Source organism: Camelina sativa, chromosome 3 (genome assembly GCF_000633955.1).
Source record: "Camelina sativa cultivar DH55 chromosome 3, Cs, whole genome shotgun sequence".
NCBI classification, from domain to species: Eukaryota; Viridiplantae; Streptophyta; class Magnoliopsida; order Brassicales; family Brassicaceae; genus Camelina; species Camelina sativa.
The window spans coordinates 26,965,669-26,988,801 of record NC_025687.1 but is presented as its reverse complement, the minus strand read 5'-3'; the positions used below and the strand labels follow the sequence as shown (position 1 = coordinate 26,988,801).

The following is a 23,133-nucleotide window of genomic DNA, read 5'->3' as shown; positions in this document are numbered from 1 at the left end:
ATCTCAGACCCATAAGCGTATGCTCCATCATGTACAAGGTAATATCTAAAGTTTTAGTTGACATATTGAAGCCTCTGTTGCCTCAGATTGTTTCTGAAACACAATTTGCTTTTGTCACCGATCAAATGATAACAGACAACATCATGATTGCGCATGAATTGATTCACTCTTTGAATACCAAGGAGCCTTTCAGGTCTGAGTTTATGGCTATGAAATCGAATATGTCAAAGGCATACGACAAGGTGGAGTGGAGTTATCTACGCTCTTTCCTTTCAGTGTTGGGATTCCACGAAACATGGATATCTTGGATAATGAAGTGTGTCTCCAATGACACTTTCTCTCCTTTTATCAATGGCAAGGCTTATGGAATGATTATACCAGAGAGGGGTTTAAGACAAGGAGACCCACTTTCTCCATTTCTTTTTGTGCTATGTACGGAGGGGCTCACACACTTGTTAAATCAAGCTCAACAGGACCAGAAAATTTCAGGTTTCCAATTCTCTCAAAATGGACCGGTTATTTATCATCTTTTCTTTGCTGATGATAGCATATTCCTGTGCAAAGCAAACCGTGAAGAAGCTAGTGTTTTGCATAATTTTCTAGCGAAGTATGGTTCTGCATCTGGTAAGGTCATAAATGTGAACAAGTCCTCCATCACCTTTGGGAAGAGAGTTCCGGAAGTAATCAAATTGGAGATTCAGGTTTGCCTTGGTATTGTGAATCAAGGAGGAGTGGGGAACTATTTAGGCTTACCATAATGCTTTAGTGGTTCCAAAGTTCAGATGTTAAGCTATCTCAAAGATAGAGTGGATAATAAGTTATCAGGATGGTACTCCAGATCTCTTTCTCAGGGAGGAAAAGAGATTATGTTGAAGACTGTGGCAATGGCAATGTCAGTCTTTGCTATGTCTTGTTTTAAATTACCAAAGAAATTATGTGCAAACTTGACAAGTGCTCTAGCAGATTTATGGTGGAATTCATCTAAACATGCAAGGAAGATTCATTGGAGAAGTTGGGAAAGTCTATGTCTGTCAAAACATCAAGGTGGCATGGGATTCAAGGACATTGGTTTATTCAATCAAGTGCTTTTGGCTAAGCAAGTATGGAGAATTATCCAAGAAACCGATTGTCTCTTTTCAAGGCTCATAAAAAGTAGATATTTTCCTTCGGGGCAGTTTATGGAAGCAGGGGTTGGTACCAGACCGTCCTTTGGATGGAGAAGTATAATGCATGGGAGAGATCTAATCAGTAAGGGGGCTGTTAAAAGAGTGGGAAATGGAGCATCTTTGAGTGTTTGGTGCGACTAGTGGTTAGATGATGGAGGTTTGAGGGCTCCTTTTATAAAAAATATCTCCATTGATATCACCCTAAAGGTAAGCGACATCATTGATTTTGAGAGAAGGGATTGTGATATGGAGAAGTTAGAAGACTTGTTTTTTCCAGCTGACATCATCAAAATCAAAGAAACAAGACCTGTGGTGTCAAAGGAGAATTTCCTGGTTCGGAAACATAACAAGTATGGGGATTACTCTATGAAGTCCGGTTAGTGGTTGGCTACTCAGATGGAAAAGGAGAACTTAATTCGAGAGGCAACAGCTTTGCCTTCGTTAAATACCTTGAAAGAGCAAATTTGGAGATTGCAGACTGAACCGAAGATTAAAGTTTTTCTTTGGAAATTATGAGTAGAGCTTTGCCGGTTGGAGATTTGTTATCTCGAAGGGGTGTTAGAGTAGATGGAAGATGCCAAGTTTGTGGAACGGATGGTGAATCTATTTACCATGTTTTGTTCTTTTGTCCTTTGTCTACACAGATTTGGGCACTCTCTAACTATCCGTCGCCAGCTCCAGAGGAGGAATCGGTTTTCGCACATATGCATCATTTGTTAAGTAATAGAGACAAACCAGCTTTGGCCCTCTGAGATCAGAAAAAGTTTTACATGGATCTTGTGGAGAATCTGGAAAAACAGGAACAACTTGGTCTTTGATGGAAAATCTTTCTCGCCGATGGAGACATCCGTGAAGATTAAAGAGGATGTCGACTTGTGGTTCTCAGCTCAAATGGTTGAACAACCACACCAAAATGTCCTATCCAATTCTACTGGTTTTCAGAGACACGAAGATCAATCGGTGGTTCAGGATCAGTGGAATCACCCTACGCAAAATTGGTTGAAGTGTAACATTGATACCTCTTGGTCAAAAAAGAAGGAATTGGTTGGGGCTTCTTGGGTGGTGAGAGATGTTAATGGTGTTGTTGTGATGCACAGTAGAAGAGCCTTCTCCAATATAAAGTCTAAACAAGAGGCGAATCTAATTTGTGTGGTGTGGGCCATCGAAAGTATGGTCAGTCACAAATTGGGCAAGATTGTCTTTGCTTTGGAGGATACTGTCTTGGTTGGTGCGGTTAATAGGCCAAAGGCGTGGCCATCTTTTGGTTTTCATTCTTCTCAGATATTATCGGTCTTGTTTGGGATAAATGAATGGAAATTTGTTTGTGAATCAGGGACTTCTAATAGAGGAGCTTTTCTCATTGCGCGTAGTGTGTCCGAAGATAGTAGGCTTCACTCGTATGTGGCGGCATGTTTTCCCTTTTGGTTAACAGGTCTTTTCAATGATGAGAGAGTTGGATCCTCTTTGTGAACTGTCCTTTTTGTAGTAGTGCTCCTTGATAGAACCTTTTTTTGTAAAGACCTCTGGTGATCCGGGAAGTGTCTCAGATGGGTTAGTTACTAACTATTAGTCTTTTTGGTCTTTGTACAAGAGATGACTTTCCTCAAGTCTTATTGTAACCCATAACTATTCCATTAATATAATTACAGTTGTGCCAAAAAAAAAAATTCTTATGCTGACATACAAGATCTTTATATATCTACAACGAAAATTCCCTTGTTTGGACTTAAGACTCTCTCTCTGAACTAGTGTCTTTGATTAGGTCGGAGTAGAGCTTAGACTGGAAAAAAACACTTTCCCTTCAGTTGGTTTTACCCTGTTTACAGCCGCTTTGTTTGATTTCATCAGTGTTCAACCAAAAGGAACCAAAGATTTAAAGTTCGAAAGGAGGAATTACTAGCAAGAAGTGATGTCTTCAGCAATGGATAGAGCTTTGATGGCTATGTCGCTGGAAGAAGAAGATGTGCCTTTCGACATGCCCGATTTACCCGAATTCTCATCGGTCAAAGCAAACGCTTTAAGCTTAGTGGGAAGACTCCTTAATCCAAAATGTTAGCCGTTGAAGAACTTAATCCGTGACATGCCCCGCAAATGGAAAAAAGAAGGAAGAACAAGAGGAGTGGCACTTTCAAAGGAGAAATTCCAGTTCTTTTTCAATTCTGAACATGATTTAGAAGATGTGTTGCAGAAGGGAATCCATACGTTCAATGAATGGTCTGTGGTAGTTGATAGATGGTATGAAACACCACCCGATAACTATTTGCAATTCACTCCCATGTGGGTTCAGATCTGGAACTTACCTATCAACTACTACATAAAGAAAGCAATCACAACGCTCGGAGAAGTTATTGGGCAAGTAGTTGAGGTGGCTTTTGACACTGAGAAGCCCCAACTGGAAGAATATGTTAGGGTTAAAGTAATATTTGATGTCTCTAGACCCCTTCGACGATCAAAGTTAGTAAACTTACCAAATGGAGGAACGCCAAATGTTTACTTTGAATATGAAAGAGTACTGAAGAGGTGTTTTGAATGCCAAAGGATGACACATGATGTGGATAATTGCCCTCTGACAATCAAGAAGAAAACAGAGAAGCAGGAAGCAGGAAGCAAAAAGATCAGGGAAAGTAGTGATCAGTACAAAACATGTCCAGATCTTGAAGGAATCAGACCCGCTTTATGGAATCCTAAATGAAGATCAAGTGGGAAATGACCACTCAAGCGGTAGACCTAGGATTGCACCAACAGTTCTAGAAGGAATGAGACAATATATGCGAGTGGCTTCTCAAGATGAGAGATTACTTAGAGCTGATAAAGTTAAAGCGTCTGTAGGAGAAGTGGAAAAGGACCCTATAGCAGCAAAATCTATTCTCAGATTGGAGCCGGCTCCTATATTCCATCATGATGTAAACAAAAATAAAGGAGTGGTGTTTTCTTATGATAAACCAATACCAGCTTTGAGAGGTGAATAAATGGAGCTAAAAGATACAAAGCTGGGAGAGTATCGGGGAGAAGGCTCATCGAAAAGATGGATGACAGAGCAAGGGACCACTTCCTCTTTAGTTGGATCGGGTGAATTCTTAACATTATCCCAACTGTTTCAGAACAATGCAACGTTTTATGGATCTAAACCTTTCGAGGTTGGATCCTCCGGGATTGTTCTGAATAGGGCAAAAAACAAACCAAGGAATCGACTAACAAAAAGCAATAGAAAGCCAATAGTGCTTACTCAAAAAGAAGGGAAGATGCCTGTGGAACAAAAGGTGCGGTCAGAAACAGGAAGTGTGGAGAAAAGAAAAGCAGATGATGAGGACACAAGCACCGCAAAGATGGCAAAACTTAATTCTCAAGAGGTGAACCCAAAGGGGGGTTTGCCTAATATCCAGTGAGTGTTATGAGCTGGAATTGTCAAGGATTGGGGCGGCCTCAAGACTTGACAATTCCCCGCCTAAAGGAATTGCGTAAAAAACAATTCCCGAAAGTGTTGTTCCTAATGGAGACCATGTATAGGAGGGATGTACTAGTTGATTTACAAGTCTGGTTGGGGTACGAAGGAGTGTATACAGTGGACCCTACCGGTATGAGTGGTGATTTAGCCTTTTTTTGGAAAAGTAGTGTGAATATAGATATTAATTTTGTGGATAAAAATCTTTTGGATGCTCAAGTTCAATTCGGTGTTTCCAATTTCTTTATCTCATGCGTGTATGGAGACCCGAATATAAGCAAAAGATCAGTATTGTAGGAAAGAATCACTAGGATCGGAATAGGTAGAAAGGACATATGGATTATGCTTGGTGATTTTAACGAGATATTTCACAACGGTGAAAAGATAGGTGGGCCTAGAAGAAGTGAAAATGCATCAAAAGACTTCGCTGAGATGTTAAGAGTCTGTGGAATGATAGAATTGCCAAGTACTGGAAATAATTTCTCATGAGCAGGAAGAAGGGGTGAACACTGGATTCAGTGTAGGCTGGACAGAGCCTATGGAAATGAAGAGTGGTATAATAAATTTCCAGCCTCAAACCAAATTTTTTTGGATATGAGAAGTTCAGACCACAGACTGGTTCTGGTAAAGCTAATGACATCCCAAGACTCTTATAGAGGTCAGTTTCGGTTCGACAAAATATTTTTGCATAAAGAAGATGTGAAAGTGGCGATAGCCAGAGCTTGGAAGCATAGAGCAAGTAATGTCAGCTTTTCTGTAGTAGGTTGACTGAGAAACTGTCGTAAAGCCTTAAGTTCCTGGAAAAAAAAGAAATGCGACCAACTATAAGGAAAATACACAGTTACTAGAGGAAGCTTTAGATAAAGAACAGTCGATGAATTGGCCAACATGGCACAAGGTGTATGTGTTAAAAAAGGAATTGGCAAAAGCCTATCGAGAGGAAGAGAAATATTGGTAACAAAGAAGTCGACAACAATGGTTAAGAAGAGGAAACCGAAACTCGAAGTTTTTTCATGCTTCAGTCAAGGGGAACAGACAAAGGAAGAGGATTGAAAAGCTAAAAGACATTAATGGGAACTTTCAGTTTTCTGAGGCGGCAAAGGGCGAAGTAGCATCAGCATATTTCCAAGGGTTATTCACTTCCTCAAACCCAACTAGTTTTTCTGATTGGTTTAATGGACTCACTCCAAGAGTCACAGATCAAATGAATAAGGCAATGATTGAGGAAGTTAGTGCAGAAGAGATAACAAAAGCTATGTTTTCAATAAATCCATCAAAAGCTCCTGGACCAGATGGCATGTCAGCATTGTTTTTCCAACAGTATTGGGCAATTGTGGGGGCAAATGTCATTTTGGAAGTAAAACAATTTTTCCATGATGGACTGATGCCAACTGAGTGGAACTACACACACCTTTGCCTAATTCCAAAGACTCACCACCCCACATAGATGGTAAATCTCCGTCCAATCAGCCTCTGTTCGGTGTTATATAAGGTAATTGCAAAGATCCTGGTGAAAAGAGTTCAACCTTTTCTAAACTCGATTGTTTCGGATACTCAGTCAGCTTTTGTCCCGGAAAGATTGATCACCGATAACATACTTGTGGCCTACGAATTGGTCCATAGCCTCAAGGTGCATCCTCAAATATCCTCAGAGTTTATGGCAGTTAAATCGGACATGTCAAAAGCATATGACAGAGTTGAATAGAGTTACCTTAGATCCCTATTATCTGCTATGGGTTTTCATCAGAAATGGATTGAATGGATAATGGTTTGTGTATCTTCAGTCACTTACTCAGTACTCATCAAAGATTCTCCATTTGGAATGATTATCCCAGAAAGAGGTTTGAGACAGGGAGACCCACTGTCTCCGTTCTGTTTGTTTTGTGCAATGAAGGCTTAACACACCTACTAAATAAAGCTCAAACGTAAAAAAAAGATTGAGGGAATCCGGTTCCATCATGATGGACCAAGTGTGCATCATTTACTTTTCGCTGACGACTCACTCTTTATGTGTAAAGCTTCAAAGGAGCAGGGTCAGGTGCTGCAGAATATCCTCAGACTCTATGGGGAAGCCTCAGGCCAATCTATAAATCTCTCAAAGACTTCCATAACTTTTGGAGCAAAGATTGATGAATTAAGTAAAGAAAGTATTCGAGAAACCCTAGGGATACAAGCTGAGGGAGGAGCAGGATCATACCTTGGTTTACCGGATCTAAAGTTGAAATGCTTAGCTATTTAAAGGACATGCTAAAGGCTGAACTCTCTGGTTGGTACAGAAGATGCTTATCACAAGGTGGAAAAGAAGTTCTGCTGAAGTCAGTAGCACTAGCAATGCCTGTATTTGCTATGTCATGTTTCAAAATCCCAGTCACGACTTGTGAGAACCTGCAGAGTGCAATGGCTTCGTTTTGATGGAATGCTGATGAACACTCAAGGAAAATTCATTGGCAGAGTTGGGACAGATTGTGTTTACCGAAACAATGATGGACTGGGTTTCAGAAACATTCAAGTGTTCAATCAAGCATTACTAGCAAAACAAGCATGGAGATTACTTCAATCGCCAAACTGCTTACTTGCTAAACTCATGAAAAGCATGTACTATAATGAGTCGGGTTTCTTGGAGGCTTTGATGGGGAAGAGACCATCTTTTGCGTGGAGAAGCATACTGTTTGGGAGAGAGTTGTTGGAAAAAGGATTGGTAAAGAAAGTAGGAAATGGGGAAACAATCAATGTATGGTTGGATAAGTGGATTCTAGATGATGAGTTTAGAGCGTCTTAGAGGGAAAAGGTGTTTTTTGAGGTAGGACTAAAGGTAAATGAGCTTATTGATGCCTCAACTAGTTACTGGGACCAGGGAAAGCTTGAAGAACATTTTTTTCCCCAGAATATAGCTAGAATAAGAGCTATCAAGCCTATTGTTTCTCAACAGGATTTTTTTGCATGGAAGTTCAATAAAAGTGGAGATTTCTCAGTTAAATCTGCATATTGGCTAGTGGACCAAGAAAAAAATGCCCTGCTGATCCAAGAAGTCTCGATAAGACCATCTATGCTTGAACTGAAAAATTGGTATGGAGAGTACACACTAATCCAAAGCTAAAAAATTTTCTCTGGAAAATTTTGTCAGGGGCTTTACCAGTAGCTGAAGCACTAAATAGAAGAGGCATGGATATGGATAGTGTTTGTCAACTTTGTGGAGAAGAAGGTGAGTCCATAAACCATGTTTTCTTTACCTGTTCAGCTGCCAGACAGATATGGGCATTATCCGATTACCCTTTTCCGCTGGAGGGATTCCAAAATGGGTCGGTGTATTCCACTGTATATCATCTTCTAGAAAACAGGAACAATAAGGATTGGGCTACGGACTTGCGAAGGAGTTTCCCATGGATAATCTGGAGAATATGAAAACCAAGGAATGCTCTGTTTTTCGATGGGGTTAGCTTCTCAGCTGCAGAATCAGTTGGAAAAATTAGAGAAGATGTTACAGAGTGGTTTGAAGCTCAAAGTGAAGAAAATAGAGGAAATGAAGAACATAACCAAAGGGAGGCAGATATGGCCGACAGAAGGGTACTGACGAAAGTGAAAGGATGGGAAAAACCTCCACAAAATTGGTTAAAGTGTAATGTAGGTTCTTCTTGGTCGAAGAGAAACAAAATTGCAGGGAGAACCTGGGTTTTAAGAGATGAAAGAGGGGAAGTTTTGTTGCATAGTCGAAGAGCTTTCGGAAGAATTGAGAATGCGAAAGACGCAAAGCTCCGAGTGGTGCTATGGGCAATCGAAAGTATGAACAGCCATAGGGTAACAAATGTTGTATTTGGTGTCGAAGATAAAGGGCTAGTACAAGCGGTGGAGAGACCAATTGCGTGGCCAAACTTTAAAGCTCAAGCTTTGGCCATAAAAAGTTTTTTGGGAAGATTGCAGGTATGGAAACTGTGTACTGAAACGGTAATAACAAACCGAGGTGCAAACTTAATAGCCCAAAGTGTTATAGGGGACCTCAGATTACAATCTTATGTGGAAAGGGGTTATCCAGCTTGGATGGCTAAAGTCTTTGACGAGGAGAAAGTTTGAATATGCAGTTTGATGAGGATCGTTTTAGTTAGCCAGGATTAGTTCTTATTAATGAGCCGTGTTTTTTTAGTAATTACCCTGGGTTGTGGATGGAGAATTAGTTAGGATAAACTAACCGGCTAAAGGAGTGAGGGAGTTTCGATTGACTTTTTTGTATATTATAGATATGTATGTTATGGAGCCTTAATGACCATAATTCAATATAAGATCAGATGACAAAAAAAAGGTACAAATATCTCTCCTCACCTTTTTTAAATAATAATAAAAAAAAATTCCTTTAAATACCACTAAAAAGTTTTTTTTTCCAAAAATACTACATTTTAGTTTTTTTTCCAAAAATACAACAAAAGATTTTTTTCCAAAATTACCACAAACACAAAAAAAAATTTAAAGATGTATAATTTTTTTTTTAGGTTTGGGTTGACACATTTAGTTTTAGGGTATAGTTTTTAGGGGTAGAGTTTAGTATTTAAAATTTAGGAATTAGTTTTTAGTATTAGAACTTTAATTCAATTATGTACTATTTTGGGGGAAAAATACATTTTAGTGATATTTTTGGAAAAAAACTAAATTGTGGTATTTTTGGAATAAAAACCTATTTTAGTGGTATTTATGACAATTGCCCAAAAAAAAAGACATTCGTCATAATATCACGATGGACTTGCTTTTACTATATATCATTTTTAAAAACCTAAAAGTGATTGGTTTAGATTTTTAAAACTTTTTACTTTAACGAAAATAATTAGAACCCAAAATTTTCTCAATTACTCTTTTATTGATTTTTCTCTTTTTATAGTTTCTAAAACCATTATTTCATTTTTTTTTCTTTTATTTTTGTTAAATTTAGATTTAAGAATTTCCCTCTTTTAAAGTTTATTTTTTATAGTTTTGAAATGAGATTATTGATTATTTGAAGCCGTCATCAGTTTTCTAGATATCAATTACAAAGATTGTTTGGATATAGGTATAGATAAAGAAAATTTACTGTATGGCACATGTCAAAATCAAATCATTTATATTATTTAAAGTTGTAATTTCCAAAATTTACAATTTATATCAATAGGTTTCAAAATCTCAGCTGCTAAAATGTCTAAAGCACAAGTATTTACAATGCAAATTTTCACAAGAAAAGTTTCTACATACAAAATTCTTACAGTCTCATCAGCTTAACAAGTTAACAATTACGGTCGTTATTAATCGGCACCTCATCATCTTAACAGCACCCGTCAAATATAGTATTGTTGTTTCATTACGAATCAAATTAGCTGAGCCCAGAACAAAATAGAAAAGCCCAATACATTCGCGCTTTGAAATGATCTCATAACTGGCCCATTAATAAACCCAACCAAATCCAATAAATTATTCTCAATTCATTGCTATTAAATGAATGACCAAAAACACCCTTCGCGTATCTCGAGACCCCTCCCTAAACCAAGTCACAACGGCCGGTGTAAATAGTCTCAACTTTGAAGGGTGTTTTCGGAAACCTGAATTTGAATCCCCCAATGCTCAACGCTTTGCTTTTTTGCTCTCTCTGTCTGTCTTTTGTCCTTTTCAGTAATTTCACATTACTACTACTCTCTTCTTCATCTCCTTCTCTGACCGTTTCACTCCTCCAGCTCTCATATTCTCTCTCTCTCTCTTTCTCTCTCTTTCTCTCTCTTGAAGCTTTGGACGAATCTGTCTGTGAATTTTCAAGGAGACATTTTTGTTGGTTGGTGTAAAGAAAACAGAGAGATCTATTTCCGGGTGAGTGGTTTTATAATTTTCTTATTTATATTTTTCATTAATTCAATCAAGTTTCGTTTGTTATACATTCATGTGGGTTTCTGGTGAATGATTCGATTCCATTATTGCTTAATTTTTTTTGTTTTAACAAATTTTGAGTTTTTATTTTCAATGGAAGTTTCATGTCGCTGGCCGTGGGCCTAATCAACCATTGTTGTTAGCTAATACACAAATAATGTCGACTTTAATTGTTCATCTTTTTTATATATATAGTCGATTCTCTAAAAGGGTTTTAGGACTTTCTTCTTTTACAGCACAAAGAAAAGTTTGAATCTTTTTTGTTTTTCCTTTTAGTCATCTCTGTTCTATGTTCTTTCTCATTCTTGAGTTGATTTGTGATTTCTGTTTGGGTTTCATTTAGTCTGCAGGGGTTTAAGCTGAAGTTGCTTTGTCGATTCTTCTATTTCTTTCTTCAGATTTACTCTACAATGAAGTGAGATTTTAAAACAAAAAAAAAATAAATAAATTAACAAAGAAAAACTTGGGACGGTAGCAAGGTACGACCTTTGAGTCTTTGACTTTATTAACTTTGTTTGTTATGGAAACTTGCTTCTGAAAATTGTCAAGCGTTTTAGCGCTTATGTTCACATCTTCAAGTCTCATAATTACTCTTTAATAAATCCTCTTCTTGAATTAAGCTCTCTTGGAGGGGTTTAATTTAAGCAATAATGCTCTGTTTCTAGGGTTTGTAGATGAGAAATGTCTTAAGGTTCTGTTTGGTTAGCTGCATAGCGTCCTAGACCGCTGTTGGTAGTGCGTTTTTAGAGTCTAAAACCACAATGAGACATTGTGGGTCTTGTGTCTGATTGTACTAAATGTGTTTGGTGGGTTTGTCAGGCATTGAGGTTGTCCACTTGTTTCAAATGGTTAAAAACAATTTTTTTACCCATACATTTTGGTTTTAAGGTTTGTACTGTTTTCACATTAGGGTTTTCCTTTTTAACAATAGTACAGTAATATAGATTTGTTCTTGTTTATTAAATGCATCTTTTCAGAGATGTGAAAACTAACAATTTCTACTTAATTATTCTCTGCATAAGCATGTGTTTTCTGCAGAGATTATATGGATGCAGTTTTTTTTAGTATTTGTTTGATTCTGTAGCAGCACATTTTGACTAAATAGCCTCGCAGAAAGAGCAAACATATTCACATTAAAAATAGGAAAGAAATAAAAAAGTAGATTGGGTTCATTCATATTATCATTTAAAGAAATGGTATAGACACAACTTGTGGATTCTTTTATTCCTTCTCTTTTATAAAAAACAGCATTTTCTAAGCATGAACCATGAACTCTTCACAACTCTTGATGTTTATTTTAAAGCAGTATTTATTGTATATATGCATCTTTTGTGATATTTATGTGCAGATCTCTCTTTTGTGAATTGATCACTCTTTTTGAAAACATTCTTTTACTTTGAGCCCTTTTTCTCCTATAGTTACTTCACTAGTTTCTTTGGTAAAGCAAAGTCCTGTTCTGAGAATATCACAAAAGATGCTTGGCCCTCCATTAACGGTCCTTGATCCAAGTATTAAAGCTTGTTGCGCTTTTTCTTTATGTATCACTATCATTCATCATCATTACAAGTCTCATTTCACTCTCTTTTTTTTTCCTTTGCTTTTCAATTCCTTTTGCGGTGATTCTTTTCTTATTTGTTACTGTGTTCTTGATACTGTTGTCTCCTTACTAAGCTCTTTTTGTGATGTATCTGCAGATGGAGACTGTCAGACCAATGGTTGTTGTTCCTAAGGAGGGTAAACTCAGACGCAAGTTTGCTAAAGTTCTTAACATTCATAAGCTAATGGGTGTTGCTCCAGAAGAGGAAATGAAGAAGATAAAGTTTGATTCCAAAACTGCTAATTTGACTGAATCTTTCTACAAACTTGAGGAAGAGTATGAGAGAAGCCTAGCACTGGAAGCTCTTCTTGCGAAGCTTTTTGCAACGGTTTCTTCCATCAAAGCGGCTTATGCACAGTTACAGCATTGTCAGTCTCCGTATGACTCAATCGGGATTCAAAAATCAGACAACTTGGTAGTCGCAGAGCTTAAGACATTGTCTGAGCTGAAACAATGTTTCTTGAAGAAACAAGTGGATCCAAATCCTGAAAGAACTCTGGTTCTCGCGGAGATTCAAGAGCTGAGGAGTTTATTGAAAACGTATGAGATCATGGGGAAGAAGCTAGAGTCTCAGTACAAGCTCAAAGACTCAGAGATTGTATTTCTGAGAGAGAAACTTGATGAATCGATGAAACAGAACAAGTTGACAGAGAAGAGACTAAACCAAAGTGGACAACTTTGCAATCCTCTCGACAATCTTCACCTGTCAGCGCTAAATCCAACGCATTTCGTTACTTATCTGCACCGCACAGTCAAATCCACAAGAGGATTCGTGAAGCTAATGATCGAACAAATGAAGACCGCGGGATGGGACATTTCATCGGCTGCTAGTTCGATCCAGCCTGGTGTTTTCTATCACAAGCAAGACCACAAGTGTTTCACTTTCGAACACTTCGTCTCCAATGTAATGTTCGAAGCGTTTCATCTACCTTACTTCTCAACCTCAAGCAACGATTCAAGAAGCTACAAGAAGAAGAAACAGAGCAAAGCAGAGAGGGAAATGTTCTTTGAGAGGTTTAAAGAACTGAGGTCAATGAAAGCGAAAGATTATCTAACGGCACGGCCTAAATCAAGATTCGCTAGGTTCTGTAGAGGAAAGTACTTGCAGCTTATACATCCGAAGATGGAACAAGCTTTCTTTGGACACTTGCATCTGAGGAACCAAGTCTCGGGTGGTGAATTCCCAGAGACGAGCTTGTTCTCTGGATTCCTCGAAATGGCGAAAAGGATTTGGCTTTTGCATTGCTTGGCTTACTCGTTCGAGCCTGAAGCTGAGATCTTTCGAGTACCAAAAGGTTGTAGACTCTCTGAAGTGTACATGAAGAGCGTAACGGAGGAAGCGTTTTTCCCGGCGACGGAGAGTTCGCCGGAATCTGAGCCGCGTGTAGCGTTCACGGTGGTTCCAGGGTTTAGGATCGGGAAGACTTCAATACAATGTGAGGTCTATCTCTCGGTTTCGTGATCACCGTCCGATCTAAGATTCCAAAACGGACGGCGAGGATTTGTTGGACTGAGATGGTGGGTCTTCAAGGACGATTTGGTAATTTCGAGAATGTGGGAGAAAATATGTGGGCCGTTGGATCAGAAGTAGCGAAGTAGTGTTTGGTCTTAATGTTTTCTGTGTCTTTTGAGTTTTGTCGATATTATTTTTAGTTCAGAGAACACAAGAGGCATCTTTTAGCTGTTGTCCATTGAATATTTTTATCTCCTTTTTCTCTAATATAATATGTAAATATTTTATGATTTTTCTGTATATGTTTTTTTATTAGCCTACTACTTATCTCGGAGAAAAAAACAAAATAAGGAGCGTAACATTGGAATTCTGAATTAGTGACGTATCGAATTTTTTAGGGGAATAAAAGATTTGGTAAATGATTGTTAATATTTAAAAACGTGAAATGTTGGTAAGTGAGGAGTAGTAGTAAATTAGCATGTATAATAAGCATTGGATCCATCTCGAAATGTATCGCTGGTCTATGAACCATCCAGCACTATGTCTCCCTGTCTCGTGTTTGCACATGCACATTTATTTTGGTTCATTATTTAGGTTTTCAAAATTATTAGATAACTGTTGGATAAGTTAACAATATGAATTTAGTTTTTGGATTTATTTTTTAGTTTTTAGATTTAAGATTTTGATTTTAGTTGTTGTTATTAGTTTTTAATGAAAAATTTCAAAGAAAATGATTTTTAGTTTTTGAGAAAAATTAACTTAAAAAAAAAAAGAAGCAAAAACCACATTTCATAATAATCTAGAATTGTGAATGGGAAACTACAACAATACCTAAATTTTAGTGTTAAATTTGGATTTATTTTGGGTTTCCAACTAAAAACCAATTGACAATTAGTGGATTGACCATAACCCTTTATATATTAACGATAGTCTCTTTAAACATCAGATGTGGGATTTGGTTTGTATCCCAACAATTTCCCCTTCAAACCAAGGACCACATATGAGATTTTAACACGCCTTCTCGAGATGATAACTTCATCTCGAACCGATCCCACTTAGACCGATAATAAACCCCTTCTTGGGCCCCATTACTCGGATTAACAAGAGGCATGTCCATATCCACTTTTCTAGGTCTACCAGAATTTTAACCTTGGGCTTTGATACCATGTAAAATTTGGATTTATCTTGGACTTCCAACTAAAAACCAATTGACAATTAATGGATTGACCATAATCCTTTATATATTAATGATAGTCTCTTTAAACATCAGATGGGATTTGGTTTGTATCCCAACATTTAGGATACACAAAATTTTAAAATCTTGAATAACGATAAAAATGAGTTTTTAAAAACAAAAACCAAAATTTCTATCAAATTAAATATACAAAACATTCAAGGCCAATATAGTTTAAAATAATATGATACTATTATTTTCTTTTAAGTATATGTAGTTTACACGTATGTATTTGGTGTGCATTTATAACATAGTTTTGTTTTTTTGTATTTCAATGTTTAGTGATGAAGGCGATGCTTCTCTGTGCCGGGAATCTAACATCAATTGACGAAATATTATGGTGGGGTTCGGGATCTATTACCCAAAAGGACTGAAATATAAAATCTTGAAAAAACTTGTTTTCAATTAATGTTTTGTCGGAAATGCTCCTTTTTTTTTTTGGGTGTGATAAGCTCTTTCTTTTTTCTTTCACTTCAGTGGTATTTATTTGGTGGTGCTTTGAAGTTTGAATAAACTAGTTTGATGATCTTCATCATTTTTACAACCTCTTTGATAGATCTTTTGGGTCCATAACTCATATCCAAGATCTTTTACATGCTCACCCATGGATGGGTCTTTAGGCATGTACCGGTCGTTTCTTATGCAGACATATATATTTAGAACAAATGTTAGAGGAAGTCTCTGCCTTTCCATCAACACACCATTTTCTTTCCCAAGAATATATGCAAAAGACAATAAATAAATCGACTTCAAATAAAACAAACTTTTTAGAAATATGAAAGAAAATGGTGTCATATGAGAGGAAGAAATTGTTATGGAAATTAATTCATATGACTTCATAATCTAAAAAAGAAAAAAGAAAAAAAAAAGAACTTGATAGGGCAATAATAACTCTTGCAGCGAAAATGGATGGTCTGCAATGTCGATATATACACAATGACACTTAATTTGCTCTACTACTATACTTCAATAGCGATCGCGAGAAGATGCATGTTGATGAAGAGGTAAACTATATATACAAAGCTCTAAACACAATAGTTGATGTAAGTTTTATGATGGCTTTGCTTGATCATGATTTAATATAATGGGTTTTGGCTGGGAAAAAAAAAACACAATAGTTGATATCTTAAAAGACCTAAAAAAGCTCATAGAAATATAAGAATTCTTTGCAAGTGAAACATTTATAGTGGGACTAATTGACTAAATTAGCTCTGTTTTTAAGATAAAATCCAAACAATCTAGTTGAAAATTAAAATATAAATTATAAAGTCTCGAGTTATGAAGCCTTGAACACACTTAGACTAACTTCATAACCTCTACAAAGTCTAAAAAGATGTTAACGAAAGTTCCAAAATCAGGCTTTAGCAACTCTTCAAATCCCTGAATATGGATTCTTGTATAAGTCTTGTTCTCGATATTGTAGAAGAAAATGTAGAAAGGCTTTGACCACCACGAAAACACAATCTCTCTGGTAGCCGTCATTCCAACAAACCTGCTGTTTTCACGGTAGACTATGTCTCGCAGTATGCATATACGTTTGGACCATTTATGTTCTTTGAAGGTGTTGTGTTGAATGAAGTTTTATAAGGTTTAGAACATATGGTGAAATCTCTACTAAATGGCTGTAATGGATGAGACATGGATACAGAAATACATCATAGATGTCATAGTGGTGATTCAACAGTTTAGACATAGATAGTGGACAGAGTTGATACAAAGGATGAAGTATTACTTGATACATATGTTGGTAAAGCAAAGCTTAAGTAACGTTTGGTGATCGTGCTGACACAGTGATTGACACAAAGCAGAGAAGAAGATAAGGTGTTGAATCAAGAACTCTAAAGTTAAATATATCAGAGGAGCAGTTAGATATATCAAACGTCTGAACCAGTTTTTGTACTAGTCCGACGTTAATACAGGAAGTAGTACAAGAAGCTGAATTAGAGAGTTTGAGTACATAAGATTAAGGCCGACTTGGACAAGCCAAGTGGCGACTGCTGAGCTGGATGAACATCTTGAATGGAAGATTCAAGATGGGATCATGGAGAAAAACTTTCATATTTGTTGTATAATAGGAAATTCCTATTTGTTGTATAATAGGAAAATTGTCAATCCTAGGGGTTGTACAATTGTTAATCTCCCAATTCATATTTGTTGTATAATAGGAAAGTTGCTAACCCTAGGGGTTGGGCAATTGATATAAATACCGAGAAGGCGCTTCATGAAGACTTGTGCGCTTCAAGGTATTCTCAAGAGATGCACACCAGATGTGTGGTGTTGCCTCATCAATAAGATAAAGAAATCTTTTGATGGTTTATTCATCTAGAAAAGAATGATTCTATATCATAGCAATTGTAATTGCAATCTTGTTCTAGTGGATTTGTTCTGGATTAGGTCCCGGGGATGTAGGAAAAACCGAACCCCGTTAACAAAGTTTGTGAGTCTTATTTACTTTATGCACATACAATCCTGAAGTCGATCATACACATACTTGAACATATAGACTTAGCCACAAATATGCGTTTTCAATTGGTATCAGAGCGGGTACTCGATAGAGATATGTTCTTGTTTCGGGTGTGATCTTGGATTTGTGGCTAGCGTAGAATCGAAAGCAGATGAGGATAACAAGTATTCATGAAGAAGCAACATAAATCATAGACTCCGAGGAAGGGTTTGTGCTATTCATCAAAGTTGCTTGAAGAAAAGAAAGGTTAACTGGATCAGAATTACAGTGTTTATGATCGTTTATGAAGAGAAATCAATTTGGGAACGTGACAACAAGCTTTAAGCGTTTATGATTTCGTGACTTGTTTTTCTTAGGTATGATGAATTCTAGAGTCCAAGTATGGTGACAAAGAAACAGCCTGAAATTGCAGAGTTTCAGAGGATTTGGTGGTTGTTGATCGGAATCGTGTTGCAGGAAGCTTCATGGTTCTCTTCATTATCGGGAAGAGATGAAGGAAGAAAGGAGATTTGTTTCGTCATGGGTTTGTTTGAGATTTTTTTTTTTGGCCCAATATCTTGCTGAACTAAATCATGCCCATAAAAGTTGGAAACGTGTTTTGAAGTCTTTAAGCTCAACAAAGAGTCTCAGAAGGTTCTTTCTTTGTCACATTTTAAAAAATGATATTTTTGGAAAGTAGTATCTCAAAAGTAATTGTGTAAAAGAGGGCAAAAACGAAAACGTTTTTTAAAAATGTTATTTTTGGAAAGTAGTATTTCAAAAGGAACATTTCTAACAAATTCTCTTAAATTAAATAGGTAAAAAGGTGGAGTAAAAAGTATTTTGATTACATTGACTATATTATATATATAAGCATATTTGCATAAAATTATATTTGACATTAAATTATAGTAATTATATTCCTTAGTTTAAGACTCTGAAAATTTTAACTTTATTTTAGATAATCCATTTAGAATTCTCAACAAACATTGCTACAACATTAAAAGTTTAAGCTTTTAAATGAACTCAATTTTTTTCTTCTAATTACCCTAATACTATTTAAACATTGCTAAACTGACACAAAAAAATGCCTAGAAATGAGGTTATCAAAGATAAAAGTCACAAATCAATTAGGAAAACATTCTTTTTTATCTATACCATGAGAAACTATATTCAACAAGTAGTACTCACCTTACAATCATTTCATTGTTAAATTTAGAATTAGTGCTCTATCAACAATTATGTAGTTAAATGTAACCGGCAGCAACCTGCACACATCTGTGTTTATAATGAAGCTTTGAAAGTAATCTGTTGGACACTTTTAGGTTACATGATTAAACAGAAACAAATCATCAATTCTGAACCAGTTGATTTATACAATAGTTCATATTTATACAAAAAGAGAAGATTTTGTATCAAAAAATTTGACTGCCAACTTTAATAGCAATTGCCATGAGATTCATGTAAGAAACTACATGATTAAACAGAAATTTGAGAGATGAAGAGGCAGTGATGAGAGATAAAACGTGGCGTATGGGTTTGGTGATATTAAACGTGGCGTATGGGCATCGCTTTTTTACTAATGCAATTAAGTAGCACAGTTTTGAGAACAAAACTCTTCAACCAAATAGCCAAGTCTACAAGTTTTGTTCTTTGTCTTTGTTTACTAAATAATATTGAAAGTAATATTAGTTTTGTGGCTCGAAACTAAGGAAATGCAAATTTAGGAAAGTTAATACTGACGTATGTTTCAGGTTTGGAATTGGATAGAGGACAACTATGAAAGCATTTCACAGAAAAAATGCCATACGGAGTCCCAACTCCCATATAAAGTTGAAGAGTTGGCTTAAGCTACACGGCNCAAAGTCTACAAGTTTTGTTCTTTGTCTTTATTTACTAAATAATACTGAAAGTAATATTAGTTTTGTGGCTCGAAATTAAGGAAATGCAAATTTAGGAAAGTTAATACTGACGTATGTTTCAGGTTTGGAATTGGATAGAGGACAACTATGAAAGCATTTCACAGAAAAAATGCCATACGGAGTCCCAACTCCCATATAAAGTTGAAGAGTTGGCTTAAGCTGCACGGCACTTTGATTTTTCTATTGTCCTCACTAAACTCCAAATCTCTAATTTCTTAAAACATGATATTTTAGGGGCCAAGAAGAACGAGTTTATGGTCTTTTAAGTCAAGTCTATTGGATTTGGAAGGACTCATAAGTTTTTTAGCACGGAAGATTTTTCTTCAAAAAGACTTCAAACCATCAAGTCAATGGAGCTTCATGTGTTTTTTTTTTTATATATATGTAAGTGACCTGCAACACTAATTTACCATCGCTACTTCATATTACTTTTTCATTTCCACAAATATGAAAGCTTTCTTGTCTAATCAGAAAATGAGCTTCCTTCTTCGTTCCTTTTGTTTCCTTTTTCTCGTTTCAAGTTTTCTAAACACGTTTGTTTCTTCTACACAAAACTTGTGTCATTATGACCAAAGGGATGCTCTTCTTGAGTTCAAGAGTGAGTTTTTGATCGATTCAGATGGGTCCTCTTTTCCGAAAACAGAATCTTGGGTGAATAAAAGTGACTGTTGTTCTTGGGATGGTATCACATGTGATGCTACGTCAGGCAAAGTGATTGGGCTAGACCTTAGTTCTAGCCACCTCAAAGGCCAGCTTAAATCAAAGAGCAGTCTATTTAGAATGCGTCATCTCCGTGATTTGAACCTTGCTTACAACAACTTCACCGGTTCACCAATCCCAGCTGAATTTGACAAACTCATGGAGCTAGAAAGACTTAATCTTTCCCATTCTTCACTATCAGGCCAAATTCTAATCAACCTTCTTCAGCTAACCAAGTTGGTGTCTCTCGATCTTTCTTCTTTTGAGTATTATGATTCTGATGATTCTTCGTTTTTATCCATTGATGGATCCTTTCTTCATCTACTTGCTCAAAATTTGAGGAATCTTAGAGAACTGGATTTGAGCTATGTAAACATTTCTTCAGAAATCCCCCAAGAGTTTTCAAACATGCGATTTCTAAGATCTCTACATCTTGAAAGTTGCAAACTGTCTGGAGAATTTCCAAATAGTGTTCTTCTGATACCGAGCTTAGAGTCCATTAGATTAAGCTCCAATCCAAATCTAAGAGGCAATCTTCCCACGTTTGGTGAAAATAACTCTTTAGTAGAGCTGTCCACTGGAAACACAGCCTTTTCAGGCCCCATACCCGACTCCATTAGCAGCCTCAAACATTTGACTTCTTTGTCCCTTTCCTCCTGTAAGTTCTCAGGAAAGATTCCGTTTTCACTTGGGAACCTTTCTCATCTCTCTATTCTCANGGCCGTGGGTCCTTTAAACCGCAAATCAAGGCTAAATCGGTTTGTCACCAATGTGGTATGTCCAACCATTGGGCTAAGAACTGCATNTTTGTTGGTGAAATCCCATCTTCAATTGGCAATCTAAAACAATTGACCGATTTTGATGTTGGGAATAACAAGCTCAATGGAAATTTGCCAGTTTCGATACTCAATTTGACCCAACTACGTAGACTCTATCTCTCTTCAAATCAGTTCACAGGTTTCCTTCCACCAAACATCAGCCAATTCTCCAAATTAGAGTATATTCATGCTGGAGATGATTCTTTTACGGGAGACATTCTTTCATCCCTACTCAAGATTCCCTCATTGTCCTATATCTCTTTGAGTTATAACAAATTCAGCGATTTTACTGGGATTGGGAATATCTCTCTCTTCCTGCCTAATTTACAATTATTTGCTATTGAAAGTAGAAATTACAACAAAGTCATCGGTCCAGGAGTTGACTTAAATGTCTTCTTGCCTCTTAAGAAGCTTTTCCGGTTATCTCTCTCAGGCATTCCTCTTTCAACAACAAATATCACTTCTGATTTGGATTTTCTACCAAATTTGTGGAAATTGGACTTGCCAGGCTGCAACATCACTGAGTTCCCTAAGTTCATAAGAAACGGAAGAAAATTAACATGGCTAGACCTTACCAACAACAAAATCAAAGGTCAAGTACCAGACTGGTTGTGGAGACTACCAGAGTTGTCCATTGTATATCTCTCTAACAACTCTCTCAGCGGTTTTAATGGATCCTCAAAAGTTTCTCCTGAGAGTCAAATCCTGACNTAAGTTCCCTAAGTTCATAAGAAACGGAAGAAACCTACAAACACTAGATCTTTCCAACAACAAAATCAAAGGTGAAGTACCAGACTGGTTGTGGAGATTGCCAGAGTTGTCCACTGTATATCTCTCTAACAACTCTCTCAGCGGTTTTAATGGATCCTCAAAACTTTCTCCTGAGAGTCAAATCAGTAATGTTGATCTAAGCTCAAATGATTTTCAAGGACCACTCTTCATCCCACCTTCAAAGCATCTCAATTATTTTTTTGGTTCTAAGAATAACTTCACCGGGGAGATACCTCGATCAGTATGTGGACTAAGCTCTCTAGTGGTTCTAGATCTATCAAACAACAACCTCAACGGCTCAATTCCTCGGTGCTTAGAGACTCTGCTGATTAGTTCTCTTTCAGATCTAAATCTCCGTAACAACAAACTCAGCGGCATTCTTCCCGAAATATTTCAGAACGCCAAGAGCTTAATAACACTTGACGTCAGTCAAAACCGATTAGAGGGCAAAATTCCGGCTTCTCTTGGTGGTTGCTCTGCCTTGGAAGTTTTGAACGTGGGAAGCAACAAATTCAACGACATGTTTCCCTTCCACTTGAATTCTCTGCTGAAGCTTCAAGTTCTCGTCCTCCGCTCTAACAAGTTTAATGGCACATTACATAATTCTGATGGGGTTTGGTTTGGGTTTCCTCAGTTGAAAATCATTGATGTATCATATAATGACTTCTTTGGTACATTGCCATCTGATTACTTTTTGAACTGGACTGCCATGTCTTCCAAGAGTGATGATAATATAGAACCAGAGTACATTAAGAGTCCTTCAGGATACTACTACTTTTCACTTGTGTTGATGAGTAAAGGAGTGTCGATGGAGATGGAACGTATCCTTACAATCTACACAGCCATCGATTTTTCAGGAAATCGACTCCATGGGCCGATTCCTGATTCTGTTGGTTTACTCAAGGAGCTTCGTATTCTCAACATGTCAAGCAATGCTTTTACGGGGCACATCCCATCTACTATGGCAAACTTGACTAATCTGGAGTCACTAGACCTATCCCAGAACAAGATTTCTGGTGAGATTCCTCCTGAGCTTGGAACCCTCTCTTATCTCGAAGTGATAAATGTTTCACATAACCAGCTTGTAGGTTCCATACCACAAGGCACGCAATTTCAACGACAAAATTGCTCCTCCTATGAAGGAAACCCCGGACTTAATGGTCCTTCCCTTAAGGATGTTTGCAGAGATATCAAAACGCCAACACTACCACAACACGAACTGGTGGCGACAAAAGAAGAAGAAGAAGAAGAATCATTCAGTTGGATGGCAGCAGGTTTAGGCTTTGCACCTGGAGTTGTATTTGGGCTGGCGATGGGATACATAGCAGTTTCATACAAGCATGAGTGGTTCATGAAGAGATTTGGCCAAAACAAGCAACAAAGCATCAGAAATCGTTAAGTCACTCATCTATGCATTCTCTCTTCCTTAACGCATTGTTGTTATGTTCATTAAAATTTTGTTGTATTTCAAGTTTTAAGCGTGTGCTGAATCAAGTTTCGTATAATATGTTTTGAACTATTATTAAACCAAATAAAGACTGGCAAAAAATAAAAGTTGGTGAATAATAGAAATTTTACAATTTCATTAGATAATTTGACTTTGGTTATTTACTACCATAATCACCCATATCTAAAAGACAACAATACGGTTTGTTGAGTGAATGCAATATTACATTCTTGATTAATTCAATAACAAAACATCAATATTAAAATG

General features: G+C 36.9%; 2 protein-coding genes across 4 annotated transcripts; both read left to right on the top strand.

The window, feature by feature from the left end:
- LOC104778274 (IRK-interacting protein-like) lies at positions 10,257-13,824 on the top strand. Of its 3 annotated transcripts, XM_010502681.2 has the most exons (3): positions 10,257-10,425; positions 10,826-10,961; positions 12,177-13,824. In XM_010502681.2, the coding sequence occupies exon 3, from the start codon at positions 12,177-12,179 to the stop codon at positions 13,539-13,541; it is 1,365 nt and encodes a 454-aa protein (XP_010500983.1). In that variant the 5' UTR covers positions 10,257-10,425; positions 10,826-10,961; the 3' UTR covers positions 13,542-13,824. The 3 variants fall into 3 exon arrangements, with proteins under 3 accessions (XP_010500983.1, XP_010500982.1, XP_010500984.1); XM_010502680.2 differs by lacking the exon at positions 10,826-10,961; XM_010502682.2 differs by lacking the exons at positions 10,257-10,425; positions 10,826-10,961 and adding an exon at positions 10,990-11,990.
- On the top strand, positions 20,607-22,924 carry LOC104779346 (receptor-like protein 12). Its single transcript, XM_010503698.1, has 2 exons — positions 20,607-21,358; positions 21,549-22,924. Exons 1-2 carry the CDS (start codon positions 20,607-20,609, stop codon positions 22,816-22,818), a joined length of 2,022 nt encoding a protein of 673 aa, XP_010502000.1. The 3' UTR covers positions 22,819-22,924.

Excerpts from the sequence above, each read along its gene's own strand:
- LOC104778274 (XM_010502680.2), top strand. The coding sequence starts at position 12,177 with ATGGAGACTGTCAGACCAATGGTTGTTGTTCCTAAGGAGGGTAAACTC.